At 42.5% G+C, this 24,928-nt stretch overlaps 1 protein-coding gene across 7 annotated transcripts in view; it reads left to right on the top strand.

Annotated features, from left to right (window-relative positions):
• Nucleotides 1–24,928, top strand: part of kcnab2b (potassium voltage-gated channel subfamily A regulatory beta subunit 2b) — a 98,275-nt gene that overhangs the window by 31,113 nt on the left and 42,234 nt on the right. For 2 of the 7 annotated variants that reach the window (XM_077214648.1, XM_077214649.1), the window contains exon 1: nt 24,449–24,776. The exons of 2 other annotated variants lie outside the window; for them this stretch is intronic. In XM_077214648.1, coding sequence (XP_077070763.1) covers nt 24,568–24,776 — 209 coding nt within the window. In that variant the 5' untranslated portion in view covers nt 24,449–24,567. Of the gene's footprint in view, nt 1–8,644; nt 9,406–24,448; nt 24,777–24,928 lie in introns of those variants that run through there. 3 more of the 7 variants (XM_077214646.1, XM_077214645.1, XM_077214644.1) reach the window with 3 other exon arrangements.

Here is a 24,928-nt window from a genome sequence, read left to right on the forward strand (position 1 = left end):
TCTGTTGTCATTCATCATCACCAGTCAGTTTTGGTATTGTTTGATCAGTGACCATTTTCAGCATGACTTATGACAGTTGCACACCATCTTATAAATATTTAGATCTGAAATTAGTTGAATATTCATCAAAGCCAAAGATGAGCAGCATCACACTTCTTAACTTGTTATATATATATATATATATATATATAGATAGATATATATAGATAATGATCTGATCTCATCATTATCGAGTCTATCTGGGATTACATGAAGAAATAATTTCCCTTTTCTTCATGTAATCCAAGACAGACTCGATGATGGTGGGAACAGATCTCTGTGTAGATCATACTGGATGTTGTCAGACTCCTTGTGCATACAAAAATCTCACTGGATTATTACAATTAATGACAAAAGGAATTTTTCCACTACAGCAAAAGTTATAAATAAGTGAACATTTTTTGGGGGGATAAAAATACTAACATGCCTAAGATTTTTGCACAGTATTGTATTAATATGACTACAAAAAAGGGTGTTCCCTATCGGTCAGTCACTACAACGTAGGTCATGACTGACCAATAGGAATCTCACTAGAGAGGCCAATCTACTTCGAGTGAAACTAAAACAAGCCAATACACATTGGCGTGCAATCATTTGCAACAGCTGTGCAGCCTCGCAGCGCGGGTATTTAACAAGCAGCTGGTGCGATTGCACACTAGCTTTTTGCTTCGGAGCCAAGCACTTTGTATTCTGAACAGAGTGAATATGAAAGCAAGCCTCTTCTGGATCTCTCCACTTTGGTGCGGCGTGACGGCACAGCAGCGCGAGCGGTCTTTTTCTCTTCTCTCTCTCTCTTCTTTGTTTGTTGTTTTAAAACTGAGCAAACAAAAAAGCTGTTTTCACGGCTGGTAAGGTGCGCGGTTAAAGCGCTCAACGGCCGTTTTTACGGCTGGTAAGGTGCGCGATTTAAAGCGCTCAACGGCCGTTTTCACGGCTGGTAAGACCAGCGAGAGAGAATCGCGCACACACAGACAGGTGCACATTCCTGTCTGTGTTCGCCGTGACCGTTCCCCTGCGTGCTTCAGCACCAAGGAGAGCAGTCTCTAAAAGAGCTTACACAGATAGTTTGCGTCTTTTTCAAGATGACATTCTATCTGTGTGTTTCTGGATGCGGTCGTTACCTGGGGTCGCGGGATGGTCACGATCGCTGCCTTGTGTGTCTGGGCCTCGAACACGCACAGGCAGCGTTCGTGGATGAGTCATGTACCCATTGTGGGAAGATGACCATCTCGGAGCTGAGGTCGAGACTCACGTTCCTGCAAAGGGGCGGAGTCCCCGTGCCTGCACCTCGTTCCAACCCCCCTTCGCGGGTTGCTACGGGCAGTGACACGGGTGACCTGAGGATTACAGTGAGCGCGCTTCCTTCGGGGAACCAACCCCCTAGGAACCCTCACTCCTCTCATGCTCCGCAACCAGTTGAGCTGCCAACGGAACGTTCTGGACCATCCTCGAGATGTGTACCAGTCGTTTCGTTCGGCGCTCCCTGCGACGACCAGATGTCGATCGCTGCATCAGAGGGTGGGTCAGACCTCTCCGCGGACGACGGCTCGGAGCCGCTGCCTCCTTCAGGTGTGTCAGCGGTGCCCGAGGTGCCCGAGTCGGACCCGGAGATGATGGCCATGCTTTCCCGGGCCGCAAAGAGGATCGGGCTCGTGTGGAACCCTCAGCTGTGTCCCGAGCCCTCGAGGTTGGACGATTGGTATCTCGGGGTGGCGCGCGCTGGTTCTCAGCAACCCACCCCAGTGCCTTTCTTCCCGGAAGTGCATGAGGAGCTCACAGGGACGTGGACGGCACCTTTTACTGCCAGAAACCGTCTCGGTGGCTCCTCCTCCCTCACCACCCTTGATGGCGGGGCAGCTAAGGGATACGCGCGTATCCCGCCAGTGGAACGGGCCATTGCTATGCAACTGTGCCCTAACTCCACTTGGCGTGGAGAACCGTGTCTTCCTTCCCGGGCCTGTAAGTACTCGTCGGACCTGACCGGCAAGGCTTACAAGGCCTGTGGGGAAGCTGCCTCTGCCATCCAAGCTATGGCGTTGTAGCAGGTTCATCAGGCCAAGGCACTGAAGGACCTGCACGAGGGTGGTCATGATCCACAAGTTCTCCAAGAACTTCGTACCGCAACTGACCTCGCGCTTCGTGCGACGAAGGTCACTGCACGGTCAGTGGGTCGTGCGATGTCCACACTAGTGGTCCAGGAACGCCACCTCTGGCTGTGTCTGGCTGACATACGGGAGACCGACAAGATCATGTTCCTTAACTCCCCCGTGTCCCAGACCGGCCTCTTCGGCGATGCAGTCGAGAACTTCGCCCAGCAGTTCTCGGCTGTACAGAAGCAGACTGAGGCCATTAAACACATCCTGCCACGGCGGTCAGCTGCTGCCTCCACCCCACCGCCCGCGGCTCCTCGGTCTGCTCGTCGCCGTGGGCGTCCGCCTGCGTCTGCCCCTGCTCCCGCGCCGCAGCAGCAGCCTCAATCCAAGCGGCACCGTGGAGCCAGTCGCAGGCAGGGCGCCCCGCCCGTCCAGGCCCCCGCCAAGAGGGGCGGCAAAGCCAAAGGTAAGCGGCCCTAGGACGGGCAACCCAGAGGTGGAAGGGACTGCTCTCCAGGAGACGATGACTGCATCGCTCCCTCCCCCGGAAGAGGGCTGGGTGGAAAATCCTTTGTTTCGTTTTGTTTATGTTCCGCCGCTGGCCTTAAAACCAGCGGTACCCAAATTTTCAATAAAAGAGCCGTTTCTATCATCTCTGGGTTTGAAGAGGGCCCGGAGAGCAGTGGGGGGTCGGAATCCTTACCACTCTCATCCGCCTCTTCTATCGCCAGCCGGCAGCTGCGTACGGTCCGAGAACGCCACCGAGCCGCCTCCCGCACCTCCTGCCCCATGGAACCAGGTAAGTGCTGCACAGCACACTCAGACCTCGCTACGGGCCGCCTCCCAGAGAGAGCCTCCCGAGCCGCGTCCCTGTGTTCCACCTCGCTGCCCCACTCCGGGTACGCCTACGGTTCCTTTGGTCCCACGTGTACGGTTTCTGCGAGCCTGGTTAGCGCTCCCCAGGCCGTCTCGCTGGCTCATTCGAACCATCAGACTCGGCTATGCGATTCAGTTCGCCCGGCGTCCCCCCAAGTTTCGGGCCATCCACTCCACTACAGTGAGAGCAGCCGATGCCCATGTCTTGCGTGCGGAGATCGCAGTCCTACTGGCGAAAGATTCGATAGAGCCGGTCCCTCCAGCCGATATGAGGTCAGGGCACTACAGTCCCTACTTCATTGTACCCAAGAAAGGTGGTGGGTTACGACCGATCTTGGATCTGCGAGTTTTGAATCGGAGCCTCCACAAGCTACCGTTCAAAATGCTCACGCAGAGACGCATTTTCGAATGCATCCGTCCCCAAGATTGGTTTGAAGCGATCGACCTGAAGGACGCGTACTTTCATGTCTCGATTCTTCCTCGACACTTCTGCGCTTTGCGTTCGAGGGTCGAGCATATCAGTACAAAGTCCTACCCTTCGGGCTGTCCCTGTCCCCCCGTGTCTTCACGAAAGTCACGGAGGGGGCCCTTGTTCCCATGAGAGAACAGGGCGTTCACATCCTCAACTATCTCGACGACTGGCTCATACTAGCACTCTCTCGAGATCAGCTATGCGAACACAGGGACCTAGTGCTCAGGCACCTCAGCCAGTTGGGTCTTCAGGTCAACTGGGAAAAGAGCAAACTCTCCCCTGTGCAGAGGATCTCTTTTCTCGGTATGGAGTTGGATTCGGTCGCCCAGACAGCGCGCCTCACAGAGCAGCGTGCTCAGTCGGTGCTGAACTGCTTGAACACGTTCAAGGGCAGGACAGCGGTCCCACTGAAACTCTTTCAGAGGCTCCTGGGGCATATGGCAGCAGCATCAGCGGTAACCCAATCACACCGGAGTGCCGCCAGACCTTCAGCCCGTGGTCAGACCCCTCGTTCCTGCGGGCAGGAGTCCCCTTGGAACAGGTGTCCAGGCATGCCGGGTATTCACAGATGCCTCTGCCACCGGCTGGGGTGCCACGTACAACGGGCATGCAGTGTCAGGGGTGTGGACGGACCCTCAACTGCATTGGCACATCAACTGCCTCGAGTTGCTAGCAGTACATCTCGCCCTGACCCGCTTGAAAAGACGGCTACAGGGCAGGGACGTGCTGGTCCGTACGGACAACACTGCAACCGTTGCGTACATCAACCGTCAAGGTGGTCTACGCTCCCGTCGCATGTCGGATCTCGCCCGCCATCTCCTCCTCTGGAGTCAGAAGCATCTGAGGTCGCTTCGAGCCATGTATGTCCCCGGCTTGCTCAACCGTTTGGCCGACGAGCTATCACGAGCTGTGCTCCCGGGAGAATGGCGACTCCAATCCCAGGCGGTTCAGCTGATCTGGAGAGAGTTCGGGGAGGCTCAGGTAGACCTGTTTGCCTCCTCAGAGACCTCCCACTGCCAGCTGTTTTACTCCCTGACCGAGGGAACACTCGGCACGGACGCACTGGCACACAGCTGGCCCCGGGGCCTTCGCAAATATGCGTTTCCCCCAGTGAGCCTACTTGCGCAGACACTGTGTAAAGTCAGGGAGGACGAGGAGCAGGTCCTTCTGGTGGCTCCCTATTGGCCCACCCGGACTTGGTTCCCAGAACTCATGCTCCTTGTGACAGTCCCTCCCTGGCCCATTCCTCTGAGGAAGGACCTTCTGACTCAGAGACGGGGCACCCTATAGCACCCGCGTCCAGACCTCTGGAAACTCCATGTCTGGTCCCTGGACGGGACGCGGAGGTTTTGGTGACTTACCCCCTGAGGTACTTAACACCATCACTTCAGCACGGGCGCGGTCCACAAGACGTGTTTACGCCCTGAAGTGGAACCTGTTCGTCGAGTGGTGTTCTTCTCGCCGAGAAGACCCCCGAAGATGTCCGATAGGGTCTGTGCTTTCCTTCTTGCAGCAGGGGTTGGAGCGTAGACTGTCTCCCTCCACCCTCAAAGTACATGCTGCCGCTATTTCAGCTTATCACGACCACATAGATGGCAAAGCAGTTGGAAAGCATGACCTGGTCGTCAGGTTTCTTAGGGGGGCGAGACGAATAAATCCTCCTCGACCCCCCTCCATACCCTCTTGGGATCTTTCCCTGGTGCTTCGAGCACTTCAGGATGTTCCCTTTGAGCCTCTGCAGTCAGTAGACTTAAAGCTTCTTTCCATGAAGACTTTGCTGCTGGTTGCACTGGCCTCTGTCAAGAGGGTAGGAGACCTGCACGCATTTTCGGTCGACGACCAGGTAGTGAACCTGCAAGCGCTGCCTTTGGAGGAGGCAGACCCAGCCCTGGCTTTGCTCTGTCCCGTTCACGCTCTACGTATGTATGTGGACAGAACTCGAAGCGTCAGGACCTCAGACCAGCTCTTTGTCTGTTACGAAGGCCAGCAGAAGGGAAAGGCTGTCTCCAAGCAGAGGATTGCCCACTGGATAGTGGATGCCATCGCCTTGGCTTACCAAGCACAAGGCGTGCCCTGCCCGCTCAGGTTGCATGCACACTCCACGAGAGGCGTTGCATCCTCCTGGGCACTGGCACGTGGCTCCTCGCTAACAGATATCTGTAGAGCTGCGGGCTGGGCGACACCTAACACGTTCGCTAGATACTATAGCCTACGCGTAGAGCCGGTCTCCTCCTGTGTTCTCACCCTAGACGGGTAGAAGCACTGAGAGGTCTGGCTCTGTCGGCTTGCTGCACCCTACTGTGCACCCTTATTGATCCAGAGTAAAACCTGTCGAGTCCTCCATAACCCCTCGGCCCGGACTTGGCGGAGTGTCCGGTGCCAGGCCCTTATCCGCTGAATCCTTGAGAACCGGATCTGGGCTGGGTTCCATATGTGTGACCCTACGGGGATCCCATATGTGTATATTCCACGGCTGCTCCTATCGGAAGCCCGTGTCTTTTCCTTGGGCTAAGTCACCCATTATTTCATATGCAGTACAGCCTAAACAGAAAGGGCACGCTTTCCCAGTGTTATCCAATATCTCACTGTATGGGTTATCACGGAACAACAGTGTCAGACTCACTCTGTCTAAGCCTCCGTCTATCGTCCTTCCAGGCAAGAAGGTGTAGAGGCTTGCATGGGGGCGCTGGATGGGGTGCAGCAGCTGTGGCGCTTTGGTAGGGATTCCTATTGGTCAGTCATGACCTACGTTGTAGTGACTGACCGATAGGGAACGTCTCGGTTACATATGGTAACCCTCGTTCCCTGAGGGAGGGAACGGAGACGTAGGTCCCGTCGCCACATCTGCCGCCCAGCTTTTTCAGGCTTGGCTCCTCAGCAAAAAACTAGTGTGCAATCGCACCAGCTGCTTGTTAAATACCCGCGCTGCGAGGCTGCACAGCTGTTGCAAATGATTGCACGCCAATGTGTATTGGCTTGTTTTAGTTTCACTCGAAGTAGATTGGCCTCTCTAGCGAGATTCCTATTGGTCAGTCATGACCTACGTCTCCGTTCCCTCCCTCAAGGAACGAGGGTTACCATATGTAACCGAGACGTTTCCTCTACTATTGGTACTTTTGACCCTATGGATTTTAAATCTCTTAAAATACAATTTTAACGCACTCTCTAGATTATTACATTTGTCAGCGAACAATGAGACTTTTAAATATCTTAAAATACAATTTTAACGCACTCTCTAGATTATTACATTTGTCAGCGAACAATGAGACTTTTTTTTTTCTGAGATTTTTTTTTTTTTTTTTTTTCACCATTGTCATTTCCAACAATTACATAATGTTTAACATCATTCTGTCGGACTGCTTTTTTCTTGTTAAAGCTAATTTCATAGATAGAATTATAATTAAAACAGGTGGGACGTTTGCCATGATATATTTAAAACAATAATATCTTAGTAAAAACCTAAAGTAATATTGACAAACTATATATCATTTGAAACCTTAAAATCTCTAGTTTTCATATTAGGTGGCTGTTGTCTAAAATAAATTACAGTGGAGCAGTAATTTATCAATTTGCAAGAATTGAACAAGAATATTTCATATTCATTAGGAATATTTAGGCCTTTATTTTGAAATAGCAATAAACATGAAAAATCACGAAAGATTGGTAGAAAACTCAGTTTGTTTTCATGCCAAGAGTTCAAAAGATAACACCAATTCCATTTTATGAGAAAACAAGGTCTGAAAATGTTTTAAATATAAAGAAAAATATTATGGATTCTCGAATTGTTCGAGCTATAACGCACATGTGGTCTTTTTATGCATTTATTAGAGCTTGAATTCAAATCAAATACTGCCAAGCCACCCATACTACTTCTGAATAGGATGTCTACTTCATAAATTGTATGAAAATTATGGAAATGCATGGTTCAGATCACTGAATAGGATGTCTACTTCATAAATTGTATGAAAATTATGGAAATGCATGGTTCAGATAACTCAAAACATATATGAAAATGGAGGCGCCCTTAAATAGGCAGTAATGGAGTCTGGTGTTCACCTAGTGAAAAAGTTTGATACTGCGCCTGAATAAAATCTTACTGAAAGCTCATTTTTTGAGATATCAACCTAAAATTTGGAACACAACTTGTTCAGATTTTTGGCTTTCATTTTCTTGCAGTTTTAGAGTAAAAAAAAAAAAAAAAAAAAAAAAAAAAAATATATATATATATATATATATATATATATATAATATAAATTATTAATAATTATAATTTTACATTGCACATGTTCATAAACTCAAACTTGTATAACTTTATTTCTGTTTCATTTTTAATAATTTCTACACTTCTACAATAATCTGGAAAATGTCTTCTTTAAAACAAGGTCTATATTCCAAAGCACTCTTGAATTACAACCATTTAAGTTTGGATAGTGATTTTTATGTCTATGCGAAAAAAGGGGTGGGTGACAGTCAAAGGGTAAATACACAAAATGAAATAAATATATTTTCACACTTTTTGAAAAGTGTTTGAAAAATTTGCTAACTACAGTTTGACAGAAAATTATTTTTATAACTTTGACATTTTTAATGTACCGAATTTTGTTTCGTTTTTTTGGTCTTCTCACAATCATGCTCTCACCAATACACTAGTCTTTGGTACACTAGTAACGTTACTACATTTATGGAAGCAAAAATTGTTCTGTGTGGTGGAAATGACACTACAGCAGAAAGCCAGCAATACAATTAAAATGATTTATTTTCAACTTTTTAAAAATTGGTATGAATTATTTTCAAACAATAAATATTAAAATAGATCGAGCATATATAATCATTTATATTTTTATGGCAGAGTTTAAGTTTTAAAGAAATTCTAAAGAAATAAAATCTGTAAATAAAAAAAGTAAGCGATTAAGGCATGATCATTTTAATGTGATCTTGATAAAGCAAAAAAAAAAAATAAAAAAAATAAACCCCAGGGTCATAAAAGTGCCAAAAGTTGATGCATTTGATATTCAGGCCTCTGTTTGTGCTGTCTTTACTACAAGAGGAAAGTACATCATGTATGCTTTTAAGATTCTGGCCTTTGTTTGAGTCAGTGCCAGTCTATTTTTTGACTGTCATACGTTAGGAGGCAGATTTAACAGACTGGATGCTGGATAGATTTGGCATTCGGGTTCTCTATAGCACCTGCGACAGGCCTCACGCAAACATTCTTCACGCATGCCTGAATGTCCACTCATATCTGTTGCTTGATCACGCATGTATGGAAGAGTTAAAGTACCAATTTGTGAGCACCTGAATTATTGTACGAAGATCGGCCGGTTTAAATTTGTCATCATATTTGAGTCCCACAGGGGAAGAGGGGCCCGGGAGGGTGACCTCTGAATGCAGTGCATGGACTTTTGAGTACGGTGTTGATTGCCATGGGCGGCGGGCGCTATTTAAAGAGAAGGCTCTGACCTGCAACAGTCTGCTGGTCTCTGTCATGCCACTTGCTTCAATCCTGTGTCTGTGAGACCCTGTTACCTGGACGCAGGGCATGTTTGGCACTCACAGAAGCAGTCTGACTGAGTTGCGGGTCGGGCACTCCGGCAGCCGCCTCAGTCGCCAACACAGTGTCCCCTCCGAACCCCTGCAGATCCCCAAGAATGGACCGCCGGGGAACAGCGTGCGGAGGAGCAGCAGCATTAGCAGCAGCAAGATGCTGTCCCTGTCTTTCAGTGAAAGCATGCGGAGCGACATCGACCGCTACCTGTCTGACCAGGGCCTGTACCCTTTGCGGCAAGGTGGGGGGGAACTGGGTGAGATTAGGAGTCTGCGAGAGGTGCGGGCGGCCGCCCAGCTCAAAAACCTGGAGGACTTTCTGAGGACCAATGGAGTGTCGCTACAGGAGTCAATCTCCTTCCAGACTGGCATGAGGTACAGGTAAGGGCCAGAGAGGGTGCAAGTCTTGCGTTGTAGTTTGGGATTAGCTTCACAAATGATGATTAGCTCTGATTGATGCTGGTTAAAATTGTGCCTCCCAAATTAATCAGGGTTGATAATTACTTAAAAAGATATGCTTTCTTCATTGATAAGTTATTGGTGTTTCAACCAGTGTTATTTTAGTATCTTTTATACACTATAATAGTACTTAATAGTATTTTTAATTAGCTTTTATTTTTCAGTCAGTTTACGTGCTTACGTGCCCCCCCCCCCCCCCAACGGTTTTTATGTTGCCTTGTCAAATAACTTGTTCAAGTTTTTCAGCTAATATTTATATTATTTTATTTCAGCTTTTGTAAATGCTGAGAATTAATTTATAATAGTTTTAGTGGTAACACTTCGCAATGTCCGAATAATTTACATTCGTTAATGCATTATCTAACGTTAGCTATGAGCAGTATGTTTGTTACAGTATTTATTAATCTTTGTTAAAGGTGCTCTAAGCGATGTCACACGTTTTTTAGGCCAAAACATTTTTGTCACATACAGCAAACATCTCCTCACTATCCGCTAGCTGCCTGTCCCTGAACACACTGTAAAAAAACGCGGTCTCTGCAGACACCCCAGGCTCCACGAACAACAACAAAAACAAACTGGGCTAACCCGCACCACGAAACATAACAAACTGTACCAGCCAATAACTGACAAGAAGGATTTGGGGGGTTAGTGCACGGATGAGGAGGAGGGAGGGTCTAGCTAGCCTCCGGTTTGTTTGACAATACTTATATGTCAACAAGAAGTGACGTCACCCGACATCGCTTAGAGCACCTTTATTGTTAGTAAAGAAAAATACAACTGTTCATTGTTAGTTGATGTTAGCTCAGGTTCATTAAATAATATTAATAGATACATCTTTTAATTTGAATAATGTATCAGTAAATTTTCATTTTTAGTCCATGTTATCTAATGCATTTAAATTTAACAGTAGCATTATATTTACAATAACGTTATGTGTTACCGTTTTAGTTAACAATTACAACTGGTCATCATTTTGCCACCAATCTTCATGGTTATCTTACTGCATACATAGTCCCCCAGTTTCACAGGCAAGGCTTAAGCCTAGTCCCAGACTAAAATGCATGTTTGAGCTGTTTTAATTGAAAGCAATTTGCACTGATATATCTTAAAATATGTCAGTGCCATTGTTTTGTCTCGAGATGCACACCAGTAATGTTTTTTTTTCTAAGGCACGTTTATAAAAGCTACTTAAATGTCCTAATTGAACTAAGGCCTAATCCTTGCTTAGTCTAAGCCCTGTCTGTGAAACAAGGCCAGTACCTCTTGGCCTATTAGTCTATTGGTTGTCACTTAGGAGGTGTAATGGAGTCTGTTGTGACCTGTGTTGTGTGTATCTAAGTCACCGAAGAGAATAGCAAGTGTTAAGCAGAGACTGAAGTAGGGTCTGCACCAGCTGTGTGACTTGGATTTAAGTGCTTTGCTTTTATAAGCCATTGGGAGGGCACTGGTGGCCTGCTGGTATGCTGCTTGGGTCTTTTTCACATGACTGTCCCTTCAACAACAGATCAGACATTAATATATCAATCAAAAATGATACTTGGTCTAAATGGTTAAAGGTTAAAGTATAAAGTGTTTTTGTAAGTGACGCATTGATAGTCATACTTGTTTTAATGCTGCAGTGGGAGGACTTTAAGGTTCAATTCGTTAACATAAGGTAATTCATCTTCGGAATAAAGAACTAACCATTTTTACAACATTATTTATTAATCTTGGTTATGGTTATTGGTAACACTCTGTGTTAGGGGTTCATTTATTAACATTACAGTAGTTAATGCATGGTTAACGTGAGCTAAAAATGAGCAATCAATGTTTTGATTGCAAGCAATGTCAAATGTTTTACAGCATTTATAAATCTTTGTTAATGTTAATAATAAAGTTGTTCAGTGTTTATAATATAATACATGAATGCATCATAATACATATTAAAATTGTATAGATTATTTTTTATAAAATTTTACAAATATAAAAATGATCAAACTTAAATAAATGCTGTACATGTTAGTTAATAATACCTGTTGCATTGCATAATGTATCCATTAATGTTAATGAATCGAATCTTATTGTGAAGTGTTAACACTGCAATCATGAATCATTATTAATTTACCTGTAAATTTGATGTTGTGGTGTTTTCCAGTGATGTTTGTGGATGGTTTTGAAATTTGAGAGGCAGGACGTGTGTGTACTTGTGATCAGGGACAGTTGATGTTTTGATAAAGGGGGTGTAGAATGTCAGCTGTCTGTGTCTTCTTCCCTTTTGGGTTAAAGATTGTTCACATGTGTGAGAGACGGATCATCGCACAGATGATTATATTACAGAGGATAATTGGCAACCATTGGCAATGGCTTTAAAAATGCAAATGGCAAAGCAAAGGTAACATTTAACACAATCCGTGCTGTTTTTAGTCACATGCCACATCATGAGCAAATAGTTTGACAAGTGAGAAATACAAATGATCTTCCTACTAAAATGTCCACCGTTTACAGGGCTGACATCTTATTTCATAATACTGTTGATATTCTTAGGCTGGCATGTTGTTGCTGAATTGTTGAAAGCAGTTGTCTATTTTTCTACCTCCCACATGCTCTCAGGTCACTCATCTATATTGGTCTATTTAATAACTAAATCCATCATCATCAACTTCCTTTACCGTCCTATTTGCCTGTGTATTAACATAGTCTCTGTGTTGTCATGTCTAAACGATCCCAAGCCCTTTACTAGCAATTATCATATTTTACTTAAAAAAATGTGTGATTTAGTTTGTTCCTTGCTGAATGTTATTTGGATAGAATATACGGCAGGGCTCTCAAGTTTTATCAAAAGTTTAGAGTGAGATTTAGGGGAGGAGCCACCCAAATATTTGCAGCAGCGGTCCCTCGACCCAACCAAATTCGCTTCAATTTTTGCTAGCAGTTCAATTTTGCCTATTGTTCATAATTGACCAGCACAAATGGAAATTATAACAATTGTTAAATCTGATAAAAAGACAAATTCATCCAAATAAAATAAATAGTTATATTTAAAAAATACAAATTTATTGACAAATAAAAATATATTTGATCCCAAACAAGCCAACTGAACATCAGTGCTCAATGTACATAACATTGTGTCATAACAACTTGCCCTGAGCATGTATGTCAAGACCCAAACCGGTCACCTTTACAGGGGTCATCGGATGCCCATTTTCCACAAGTTGGTATGATTCTTTTGGGTATTCATGTAAAGTTTGAAACATACTTTGGTTAAAATTTCTCAATGGTTGTGTAAAACAACACCCTTTTTACCTCTTCAAAAACAGCTCTGTTCACAGTGACCCGTTTCGGTGCATGTCTCTTTAAATGATAATGAGCAACAACTTTTTTGGCTTTTTGAGGATTAAAAAAAAGTGAATGGATTTCTTTCATTGCATGGTGATTGTGTCCACACACTGCAAAGACACATTTATTTGCAAATACCATATAAAAGTGTATTTTGCATCCGATGACCCCTTTAAAAGCAGTTTTTGCAATCAAAAATATTTTTACACGAATTTGGCTATACTCCTCAACATCAGCTCCCACTGTCTTTGATCACAGGCAAGAGATATCGTCCAGGAATCGTAAAATCAAAATGCTAAAAAATTTTTTTAAAAAAATGATGTCCGCAAACCGCATTCATCAGATCGTGCTCTTTCAACTTCCACTCCGTGTGTGCGCGTGTTGTCTAGTAACGAACGTGCTTGCAGCGGGAACACATAATTTACCCGGAAACAACTAATTCTAATTTCTGATTGGCTGGTAGCTAGGATTTAACTCTGTATAACTCGAGAAAGATGCTATGAACTCGGCAGAAACTTCCCTCCGTTTGCCTGCGCCTCGTCCATTAATTGTATAGCGGGACAAGTTCCCTTACTCCTCAGCGTGAGAAATACAAGGTGTGGCATGTGAGCGTGTGAACGGGTTGAAATGCGTGTGTCTCACGCCCAATGCGTGAGACTTGAGAGCCCTGATACGGCTTCTTTTAAACCACTGCAAATGGGGAAAATGTGCATTTTGGGTCCGGATAGTTTAGTTTTCTACAAGCAGTGCCAGTTGCGTCCACCAGATGGCAGAAATCGCACATCATCTTGACATCACACGTGCTGCTACGGCATGTCTGTGTCTGTCAAATACAGGACTAGTGAGTACATTTGTCAAGTTCAATTTTCATAAAATAACTTATTTATAACCCTTACTGAGATGACATTTTTATGGATTTAAGACATTCTGTCCTGCCGTGATTAACTCTTTGTCCCAGAATCCCACTGTAGTCAGATAGCACAATGCAATTTAGCGGTCATCCCAAGACTCCTGGACTTGAATGTAATCTTTTAACCATACAAGAGTAATAATTCATATCTAATTAAGTGCAGATCAGGAGGGAGTTGAAGCCCCTGTCTCTCTATCTCTGTCCTGCAGAACTAATGAGGCAATAGGCCTCTTTTCTGCTCTACTTCCTCTTCAATTAAAGGCCACCGCTCATTCTGTCTCTTTGTTTTTCCTTCTGTGTTTCCCTTTTATTTTTTGTGTGGCATTTCCCCTTAGGGAATGTACTCTGGATTAAACATGCACTTATATAATGTAGCCTGGGTTATACATAAATACATGTACATATACATACACAGCAAGGGTTGATATTAACATGAATTTCGTGTCATTTTATTTATGTTCTCTCTTGTTTTAATGCAGCAGCACTCGAGCTGCATTAACCACATTTGAGAATGATCCAAAAAGCATCTTATACTTCAATGGAAGAAAGAAGCAATAGTAGAGGGGAAGAAAGAAGCAATAGTAGAGGAGAATAAATGCATTAACACATCCTGCAGTCTGGCAAAATCTCAGACTAATTGGGATAATCATATTCTGGAAAAAGGGCTTTCTGCAGGCCGATACTGAGATAAAGACAGACCCATTAGACCAGGTTCACTGGGCCTAGATTAGACGGTGCTATAAAACTGCATGAATAGAATGGATGCCATCACATTTAGTCTTCCCTTTATATGAAAGTTAGCTTTTGTCTTCAATTGATATCTCCTGTCTGTTGAAGGTGAAGCATGGATTCTTATTAAGGTCGTTTATTTATTTATTTCCCTTTTTTAAGGCACTGTTTTATTCTTTTAAAGCTTTTTGAAAAGTGTTTTCTGCATAAAACACTCTGCATTTGATATGAAGAGTGATATGTCTACTTTATATTTGATATGTCTACTTTATATGAAGTGTCTAACTACTATGCACTAAGATTTTAAATTAACCATTTTCACTTATTGTGTACATACATGTATTTACTTATATTGAAAAAATTATATCAATATATTCAAAAATGTAATTATGTATTCTGTCATAAATTGTTGTAATTACATCTTTAATAACACTGTAGATGTTACCCATACCTCATATCTAAACATTGATCTATTATATTATATACTCTGTTTGACTGGCTGTCCCCTCCAGCTTTGCCCAGTAAAAGGCCAGGCTGTATGAATTCAAATTTAAAGAAAGTGCAGTTAGCTTTTTTTGAGAGCGTCTGGAAGATGGAGCGATGGAGCAATCTGTGAGAACCGCAGGCGCTGTAGCAGTGAATTAAGCTGCTCATGCAGCATAAGCTTGAAACGGGAGACCCAGCATTTCATCCTTATAACTATAATAGAACTTTTGTGGGGTTGAGTTTGTGCAGATCCTAGCAATCTTTCCCTAAATGTCGGGAATTGGTCTTTCAGAAGTTTGCCTCTCTATAAATACAGTATGGTCGAAAAATCTGCCATCACTAATCAAAATGCTTCTATCTTACTATTATCAAATTTATAAAAAATAAAAAAAAAACTGTTAAGGTGACGTTTGCTAAATAAATAAATACATAAAGACTTTCACATACGAAACAATGAAAAATGTATTACTTTTATTTTGTAAAAATTAGGCATTACAAAATTTCTGTTTTGTTTTTATCCTCATAATATAAATAATTTATACTCATTTGTTTTTATACTCATATAATTTTTCCCGTATTTACATTGAAACTTCTTGCACAGAATGGACAAAGGGGGGCCTTAAAGTAAAATAAGTTAAGAACCACTGTTTCACATAATAAAATTGATATTTTCAATATGCTCTGACTTTTACACCTCTCTTAATGCACCATCTGAACATATACAGTACTTGTATGTAAAGACTATTGAACCAGGACAGATTCACAACGTCTGCACACCTATTTATTCCTAAGGAGCTGTGATTGCGCTTTTGTGTGCATCATTATTGGGAAAAAAGCTTATGGAACTGCAGTTTTCTGCAACATGATCATTTTAATCTGTTGATCATTACACTCTTCATTTTCCTTGCTTTGCAGGCCAGCTCAGCACCACTGAATTGCAGCAGCTGGTTCTGTGTGTAGCTGTAATTGCTATCAGTGTTTTGCTGCAGTAATTGCAATGCTGTCCACCTGGTGTGACTGTGTTATTACCTGCTCAGGCTCTCACACATCAAATACTACTTTTTTATAAAATCAAGTGGGATTTACATTTTCCCCTTTTCTACGCTTGTCAGTCCACGTGACTCAAATAAATAAGTTTGTTCCACCTATAATCTCTGAAACGCTCATGACAGCTCTAGTATGTAGCCACACGGTTGACATTGAGAGGCAAAGCATCTCTCTGCTACACAGAGTTCGATTTTGCATTAGAAGTCTTCATCTTAGTGAGTAGTGGGGATGTTACTGTCTAATGAGATGTAGCTTATGTAAAAAGACAGCTTATATTAAATATATTTCTTTATGGATTTCGTACTGAGTTGCGCACTATATTGGCAGGCACATTTTCTGAGAAGCCTGTGCGTGTTTGTGTGTGCACTTAATTATTTTTAATGTCATCAGGATTGCAGAGCTTTAGGATATGTTAAGTCTTTTACAGTAACCTCCAGGGCTCTGACAGAACAAGTTTTAAATATGCATGAGAAGCGACTTTATGAATACATCCTTGTTTTCCTCATTTTAAAAGAAGTTGACGCATTATACTGTATGTACAGGAACTTTTTTTAAATCAATTTAAAGATTTAAGGTTACAATTTATATGACTGTATAAAGGAGAGTGATTTTTAGGTGCCTTTTTGCTTTCATTGGTTTGTTTTAAAAGTATTAATATTTTATGTGATCTCTGTTAATTTGAGCACATAAAAACATTTTTCTGTGTGTTTGAGTCATCACCACTGATCTGATAAAGTTCTCGGTTGATTCCCGCTGAGAAGCCTTAAGCAGAATGAGTTGGCGCGCTCATTTGTTCTATTCTCCTGTTCTCAGGGCTTGAGAGCTCTCAGCTCCTGGGTAATTCAAAGCATTATAGGGATAGTTCGCACAAAAATGAAAATTCTGTCAACATATACTCATTTGGTAACCAAACAGTGGACACAGTAGCCATTAACTTCCATAATGGCTGGGTAAAATACTATGGAAGTCAATGGCTACCAACACAACTGACTGGTTACCAACATTATTTAAAAAAGCTTATTTTGTGTTCAACAGAACAAAGAAACTGATATAGGTTTGGAACACCATTAGGGTGAGTATATTATGACAGAATGTTCATTTTTGGTTGAACTATCCATTTAACTGCCACAATAATGTGCAGGCACTCATAAATTCTGTCTTACAAAGAGCTGGTAAAGGTTTTGTGTACTCTATGAACCTCTTAACTGATCTGAAGACACATTTATCACTGATTGTGCTAAGGGACAGGTAGCTCATCCAAATATATATATATATACTGAACAAAATAATAAACGCAACACTTTTGTTTTTCCCCCCACTTGTCCGAAAACCAGTAATTATCTTGTGTGATCCCCATTTGCCTCACGCAGTGCAACACATCTCTTTCGCAAAGTTGATCAGGTTGTTGATTGTGGCCTGTGGAATGTTGGTCCACTCCTCTTCAATGGCAGTGAGAAGTTGCTGGATCATGGCAGGACCTGGAACACGTTGTCGTTTACGCCCATCCAGAGCATCCCAAACATGCTCAATGGGTGACATGTTCGGTGAGTATGCTGGCCATGCAAGAACTAGGATGTTTGTTTTCGGCTTCCAGGAATTGTGTACAGAACCTTGCAACATGGGGCCGTGCATTATCATGCTGCAACAATGAGGTGATGGTCGTGGATGAATGGCACAACAATGGGCCTTAGGATCTCGTCACGGTATCTCTGTGCATTCAAAATGCCATCAATAAAATGCTCCTGTGTTCGTAGTCCATAACATACGCCTGCCCATACCACAACCCCACCGCCACCGTGGGACACCATGATCCACAACGTTGACATCAGCAAACCGCTCACCACACGACGTCATACACGCTGTCTGACATCTGCCCTGTACAGTGAAAACCGGGATTCATCCGTGAAGAGAACACCTCTCCAAGACGCCATCGAATAGGGCTGGGTATTGTTAGGAATTTCACAATTCGATTCGATTTTGATTCTTGAGGCTTCGATTCCGATTCAATTCGATATTGATTTCAATTCAATTCGATATTGATTTATTAGCTTCGATATCGATTCAATAATAAGTAAATACACAAGTAAATAAGTACCTGAGTATATTTTTAAATAATGTGTGCAGTATTACCAATGTTTAAGAACAAATTGACCACCAGCTGTCATGGTTTATTTAGCAGAACAAACTGTACAATATTGTAAATGTGTTGGATACAAACCACAACTGTAACAAACAGGTGCTTTATTAACACCTCTAAAGTGCATGAAACTGTTAGTAGAAAGTATATTTCTGTCTTCCTATATATTCAAGTTATAAAAGAAATGTAAACAGAAGCACAAAATGTGCCTACTCATAAAAAAGATTGCGCTTCGTGAGGCACACGCACGCACATTTAAACACACACGCTAGGACTCTCTCTCTCCCTCTCTGCTGTGCACGCGCTACGTACGCGGTTTGGAGCTCGTGAGCTGTAGATTCCGGGAGATTTTAACTAATTTGCCGACATCAGGGAGCCGCTATCAATATGCGGGAGACTCCTTGAGACTTATTGTTGTTCTTATTATCATTTAGGGGGGCTTAGGAACATTTTGGGGTAGCTTCAGCCCCCCTAAAATAGGCCTAACGACGTCCCTGGTTGGTGGTGCAGGCTTGAACGGAGTGCAGCTACTGTGGGTCATCTTGCTGTTTTGGTAAAGCGCGTATTGTACACATTGACAGTAAAAGCTTGTACAATGCTGAACGCTCTCACTAGAGTGTTGCCCACAGCGCCGCCACTGGCTGGTGGGCTGAATCGATTCATAGGATTTGATGAATCGATATTGAATTGAGAAACAAATAATTGCAATGCATTGATGAATCGATATTTTTACCCAGCCCTACCATCGAATGTGAGCATTTGCCCACTCAAGTCGGTTACGACGACGAACTGCAGTCAGGTCGAGACCCTGATTAGGACGACGAGCATGCAGACGAGCTTCCTTGAGATGGTTTCTGACAATTTGTGCAGAAATTCTTTGGTTATGCAAACTGATTGTTGCAGCAGCTGTCCGGGTGGCTGGTCTCAGACGATCTTGGAGGTGAAGATGCTGGATGTGGAGGTCCTGGGCTGGTGTGGTTACACGTGTTCTGAGGGTGTGAGGCCGGTTGGATGTACTGCCAAATTCTCTGAAACGCCTTTGGAGACGGCTTATAGTAGAGAACTGAACATTCAATTCATCGGCAACAGGTCTGGTGGACATTCCTGCAGTCAGCATGCCAATTGCATGCTCCATAAAAACTTGCAACATCTGTGGCATTGTGCTGTGTGATAAAACTGCACATTTTAGAGTGGCCTTTTATTGTGGCCAGCCTAAGGCACACCTGTGCAATAATCATACTGTCTAATCAGCGTCTTGATATGGCATTGGAAAAGTGCTCACTAACACAGATTTTGACAGATTTGTGAAAATATTTGAGAGAAGGCTTTTTGTGTACATAGAATAGGGGCAAAAACAAAAGTTTTGCGTTTATAATTTTGTTCAGTGTATATTTTATGGTTATAAACACCTATACTGTGAAGCACAAAATTAGATTTATTTTAGCAATTCTTGCGCAGATCTTCACATACAAAGACCAAAAAGCATTAAGTTAGTATGCCGCTAGCTTATCCCAAAAGCAAACAACAAGTGCTCATAATATAGCGTATATTAGCACAGTTTGTTGTTTGCTTTTAGGATCTGATGGAGCACTTGGACCCAGAAACACTTAACAAGCAGATTCTAACTCTTCTGAAGACATATGATTGGCATATTACTTAGCCTATATAGAATCATGAGCCTAACCGTTGTCCATAGCGAAATATCAGTTGTCCAGACAGTGATTCATCTTTCGGAATCGTTAAAATATTGGTGTCCAGGACGTTGTGAGTCCGGAGACTATATCGTACACCATAGATGCATCCTATTTGCATACTTGTGCACTATTCTATGCCATTTTAAGTAGTGTGAATAGTGTGCTTACGCTTAAAATTGTCAGTCTACAGTTTATGGTCAGCCATCACTGAATAATCGCTCCTATTTTTTGGTTGGAACAACATGAGTAAATACTAATAAAGTTTTGTTGTTTTTTTGGTTTAACTACTCGTTTAATCCACAAAGTTGTGAATCTAATGTGAATGCTAGAGTTGTTTGTGCTCTGAGAAATAATGTTTGTGTGTATGCGTGTACTTCTGATGAGAAGCCCTGCGGTGAAGCTCACTGTGGAGAGACTGAGCTCTGCTGTGAGGTGGGAGATGATTGAACGGCTCTGGAGGATTTTCCAGAGCTTAATTGACTGTGGATAAGTGTGGAGTTAGGCTTCTAATCAAAGGAAAAAGGAGGGAGAGCTTGACAGTTTAAATGGAGTAGAGATGTTTGAAGTGCCAGAAGGTTAAATCAAACGAAGAATGGGAGATTATTGCTTTCAGAGACCTATGACCCCAGCCAAACTCCCAAATGACAGTGAAGGAGAATCTCACCATTTTTTTCATGTTTCACGATGAAGTCATTTTCTGTTCACACTGTTTATACTTAGTTACTATGCAGTCTTTCATCTAATTTCTCATGCTTGTGCCAAGGTTTTTAGTGTGAAAGCACTACATTTAGTGAAGAAAGCCTATTTATGTTTTATCTCTAATATTTTTTTCTCCATCTGTAATTTTTAGAGGGTTTTGGGTCATGACTCGCCTCCAGACTGTCCGCCTTTCTAGGCAATGCAAATGCCCCTACTAAAACAAGCACCCATAACACAGAGCCAAACATACCTTCTCTTTCTTTCTTAAGTACACTTTACACATCCCATCTCTCTCCTTAGAAAGGTCACATCTCTCCTGCTGTAACACTACAGCCACATACTCAACCTTTTGACACATAATAGGCTGCAGCTCTGGTTTCCATTCAGTAATGATAATTCAATTACTGCTTGTGCACCCAGCTGCAGTGATATTTAAAACTCATCTGTAAATCTAACACTGAAAACTACTAGCAGTGACAACAGATTTGATTTACAATGGTGTATCGGACTGGCAGGAGGCTAACAGGTGCTCGTGAGGATTGCAGTGGCCTGTTATGTGTACAACTTGTAACTTCAGGGTTAATCCCTGCACAGGGACACAATGACACAAATACATTCGTGACCATGATAAACTGTAACATTGTTCTTACCCCCTTGTTTATTCACAGTAAGCGGACTCTTTTCCAGGAAGATCACATTGCAGCACTCCTGGAACACCTTAGAGCTTAACATTGTTTTTTTTAGGGAACAGTAGCATCATTCAGTATATGCCCAGAGCAGTAGTGGTGTAGTGTGCTAGTGTTCATTTTTACAGTTAAAAAAATATTTGACAAGAAAATGTGAAATTGAACCCAATATTCAAAACATTTTATGTTTTTAAAAATTATATAAATATTAAATGGTTAGTTCGCTAAAAAATGAAAATTCTGTCATAGTTTCCTCGCCCTCATGTCGTTCCAAACCCATAAGACTCATTCAACTTCAGAACACAAGTGGAGGTATTTTTAATGAAATCAGTGAGTTTTCTGTCCCTCCATTGACAGTCTACGCAACTACCAAACATTTTCATTGACAATATCAACACTATGAAGAACCCCATTGAAGAGCCACCAACTCATGAGCTCTGATTGCATTACAGCTATTCGTTCACCTCAGATGCTTCTCTGTTTGTGTTGATGTTGTGCTATGAGTCGAATACATAATCCATCTCTTCAGCGCAAGTATTGCAGTCTTTCTTTTAGCATTATATATAAAAAATGTTGGTCTTTATTTATGTGTGCTCTATAGGCCATGTCAGCTTAGGCTAACATTGCCATTAATATTTTCACAATATTTCAGTGTATCATGTTAGCATGTTCCTGTGATTCTGGATCTAACAGCTTCATGTGCAGTTGCAGACTCTGGTTTGCCAGCGGGTGAAGCTAACATATCTAAAGACACAGAGTTTCTTATCTCATCTCAAGCCTTAATTTCCTGTCAGTTCACTGTCTCTAGATACAGCATGATGAAAGATGTCAGAGTTCAGTATCCTGTCTGATATAAATGGACCGCTGCTTCGCTCAAGCCTGCTGGCAGAGTCTTTGTCCTGAGGCTAGCGAATGTCAAAGTGCCATTCAGGAAGCTCTGTACACTTAAGCCATCTGTCTACTTCCTTTCATCTAGAGGTGGGATGACACACATTCCTCTAATCCCGAGTGCATGAAAACCGGGTAGTCGCTCCGTCACTCAGTGGTTTCATGAGATCCTTTAGGCAGCATGCCTTAGGCTCAGTAATGTGCTATAGATGCGGGAATAGCATGTGTCATTTGTGTGTCAGATTATAAGAGAGCTCATCTCACTGTTTATGGTCTGTGGGACGTTCACTCGTACGCGCGTTCAAAGACACGCACGCAATCACGCTAAGGACCACGACTGTTAGCTTAGACTACAGAATTGTACTTTGTGCTATTCTTTGGTTTACCCTCTGATATCTGACTTACAGCTGTGTCTTATGATTTGCATTTTTCTGCAAATACTTTGTAGAGTTATGCAGAAATTTAATTTGTTCAACTATGGCAAAATCCCAGGCAATAATTTTTACTTTTGCTAATTTTAATTTTGTCCTCCTGCTACTAGTGTCATGCAACATTTAAAAGACACTCTCCTCTATAGTTTTCGTAATTAATAAACATCAATGGGTTTCATATGCAGTGTCAGTCTGTAGTTTGATGATTCTATCTATCTATCGATCGATCTATCATTTTATCTATCTATCGTTCTATCGATCGATCTATCTTTCTGTTATTCTATTTATATATATATATCTGTCTATCGTCCGTCCTATCATTCATTCTGTCTGTCTGTCTATCGTTCAATGATTTGATCTGTCTATTGTTCTTTCTATCGTTCTTGTGTTTGTTCTATTGTTTGTTCGTTCTATTGTTCTATCTATCTAGCTGTCTATCCGTCTGTCTCTCTCTTGATGATTCTATCTATCATTTCATTTTTCTATCGTTCTATTGTTCTATTTGTTCTCTCTCTCTCTCTCTCTCTCTCTTATTTATATATATATATATATATATATATATCTGTCTGTTTTTCTACATACATAATGTATACATATACATGTATACTGTGTATATGTATGTGTGCATATCTATATCTGTCATTATATCTGTATATCAACATATCTTTCTATCAATCATTCTACAGTTCTATTCATATCGTTCTACATCATTCCGTACTTCTATATATATCATTCTATAGTTATATATTCTATAGTATATATTTCTATCTATCTATACTTAAATATAGCATTTTTATTTGTAGCATTGTAATCAGTGGGTAATAAAATGATTCCAAAAGGATGGTCTGTCGTCTGTCTGTAGTCTATATTATCCAAAAAAGTTAGTCATTGTTTAGTCAAGAATATGACTTGTTCATGAGAATAAAATTCTTGAATGAAATGTATGGCATCTGCAAGAGAAGTCATCAGAAATGAAGGCTACTGGACAAACTGCATTCTGCATAATCAGTTATTTTCATGAATATTAATGGTTGGTCAGACTGCATTATAGACATTACTACATTCCTATGCCCATAGAGCTGCAGCTGTCATGTGCACTGAAGTCACTAAAGTCTACTCATGTGAGAATATAAGAACAAGTAGAAATAAATAGCCTAATACGAGGAGGCTACATCTGCAATTTTAGCAACTCTTTTAACATGTGACGGTCTCAAGCCAGAATTGTGTTTGTCCTTGGACATTCTGTCATGCGTAGGCAGTGTGGAATATCAGGTACGAGCTGATCTAACATAGCGTGAGATTAGACCTTCCCACTTTCTCTCTAGTGTTCTCTCTCTCTTTCTCTCGGTCTCTCTCATGTTTGTTTGCACACTCCTCATACTATGCTGTTTTATGTACTCAGCACACATTACTGGAAGATGATCTAAACCAGAAGCCGGGGTATGAAAATTCAGTGTCAGTTAACGTTAGGAATAGACAGTTTGGGCGGACAAGAATCAACTGAAGAAAGTGGTGGGGGGAAGAGAAGGAACTTCACTTGCAGTGCAGACAGAGAAAAGCAGATAAGTGTGTGCTTGATGTGCTGCAGTGTGACGTGGATGGATGTGGGATTTCTCCCCTGTTCTGTGTGTTGATGTGATTGGTGCCCAGAGTTCATCGCTTCACAGGCTGCTGCCGCCCTGGAGCCAGAGTGCAGGAATTCACTCTCACAGAGACTAGCAAACCATGCATTGAGACACTTATTTAAACACGTTTTACACACACAGACACCACATGGACAGATACACTCTGGCAGCACTTCAAAGCAATAACTGCACTTGTGGTTAAAACAGTGTTGCACTCACCTTTTTTGACACCTGCCACATCCATTTTTACCTTTTTAACGGCATTTTCTTCAGGTTTTGGGAAAAGTGACCTTTTCATCTCATTGTTCTTGTGAAGAAGAAACTTTAGTCGTTGAGGTAACAGCTTGGTGCCTCCTGGGAGATTTTAGGACTGGTTTCTCTTCGTAGCATCAGCATCCTCACTGTGGTAAGTCTGTCTGCGGGAGCTCGCCGTCAGCATGCAGGTGTCATTCGTGTGCACGGACCACCGAGGTGTTAGCCGCAGCACCGAGGATCGACTGAACCGGCAGAACACCAACAGCCCGAGTTTGGGGACCAAAAGCAAGTTCCGTGCCGTGGCGATGGTGGCCCGCAGCCTGGGACAACTGTCTGTGCAGAACATGCACTCTTCTGGTGACCACTGCTTGAGAACTGGCATGAAATATAGGTAGGTGAGAGGAGGACTCCAATGGTTAACGTGTAAAACCTTAACCCTTCTGTTCTGTTGCTTGTGATTTTGCTCTGGTTTAGACTGTTTAGTCGGAATTTGAACTAGTACTCTACAATGCTTTCATTGTCACCAAATATTTTCATTCTGGC

This window comes from Siphateles boraxobius, unplaced genomic scaffold (assembly GCF_051911475.1).
Source record: "Siphateles boraxobius isolate OS27281-9 unplaced genomic scaffold, OSU_SipBor_1 68, whole genome shotgun sequence".
Lineage (NCBI taxonomy): Eukaryota > Metazoa > Chordata > Actinopteri > Cypriniformes > Leuciscidae > Siphateles > Siphateles boraxobius.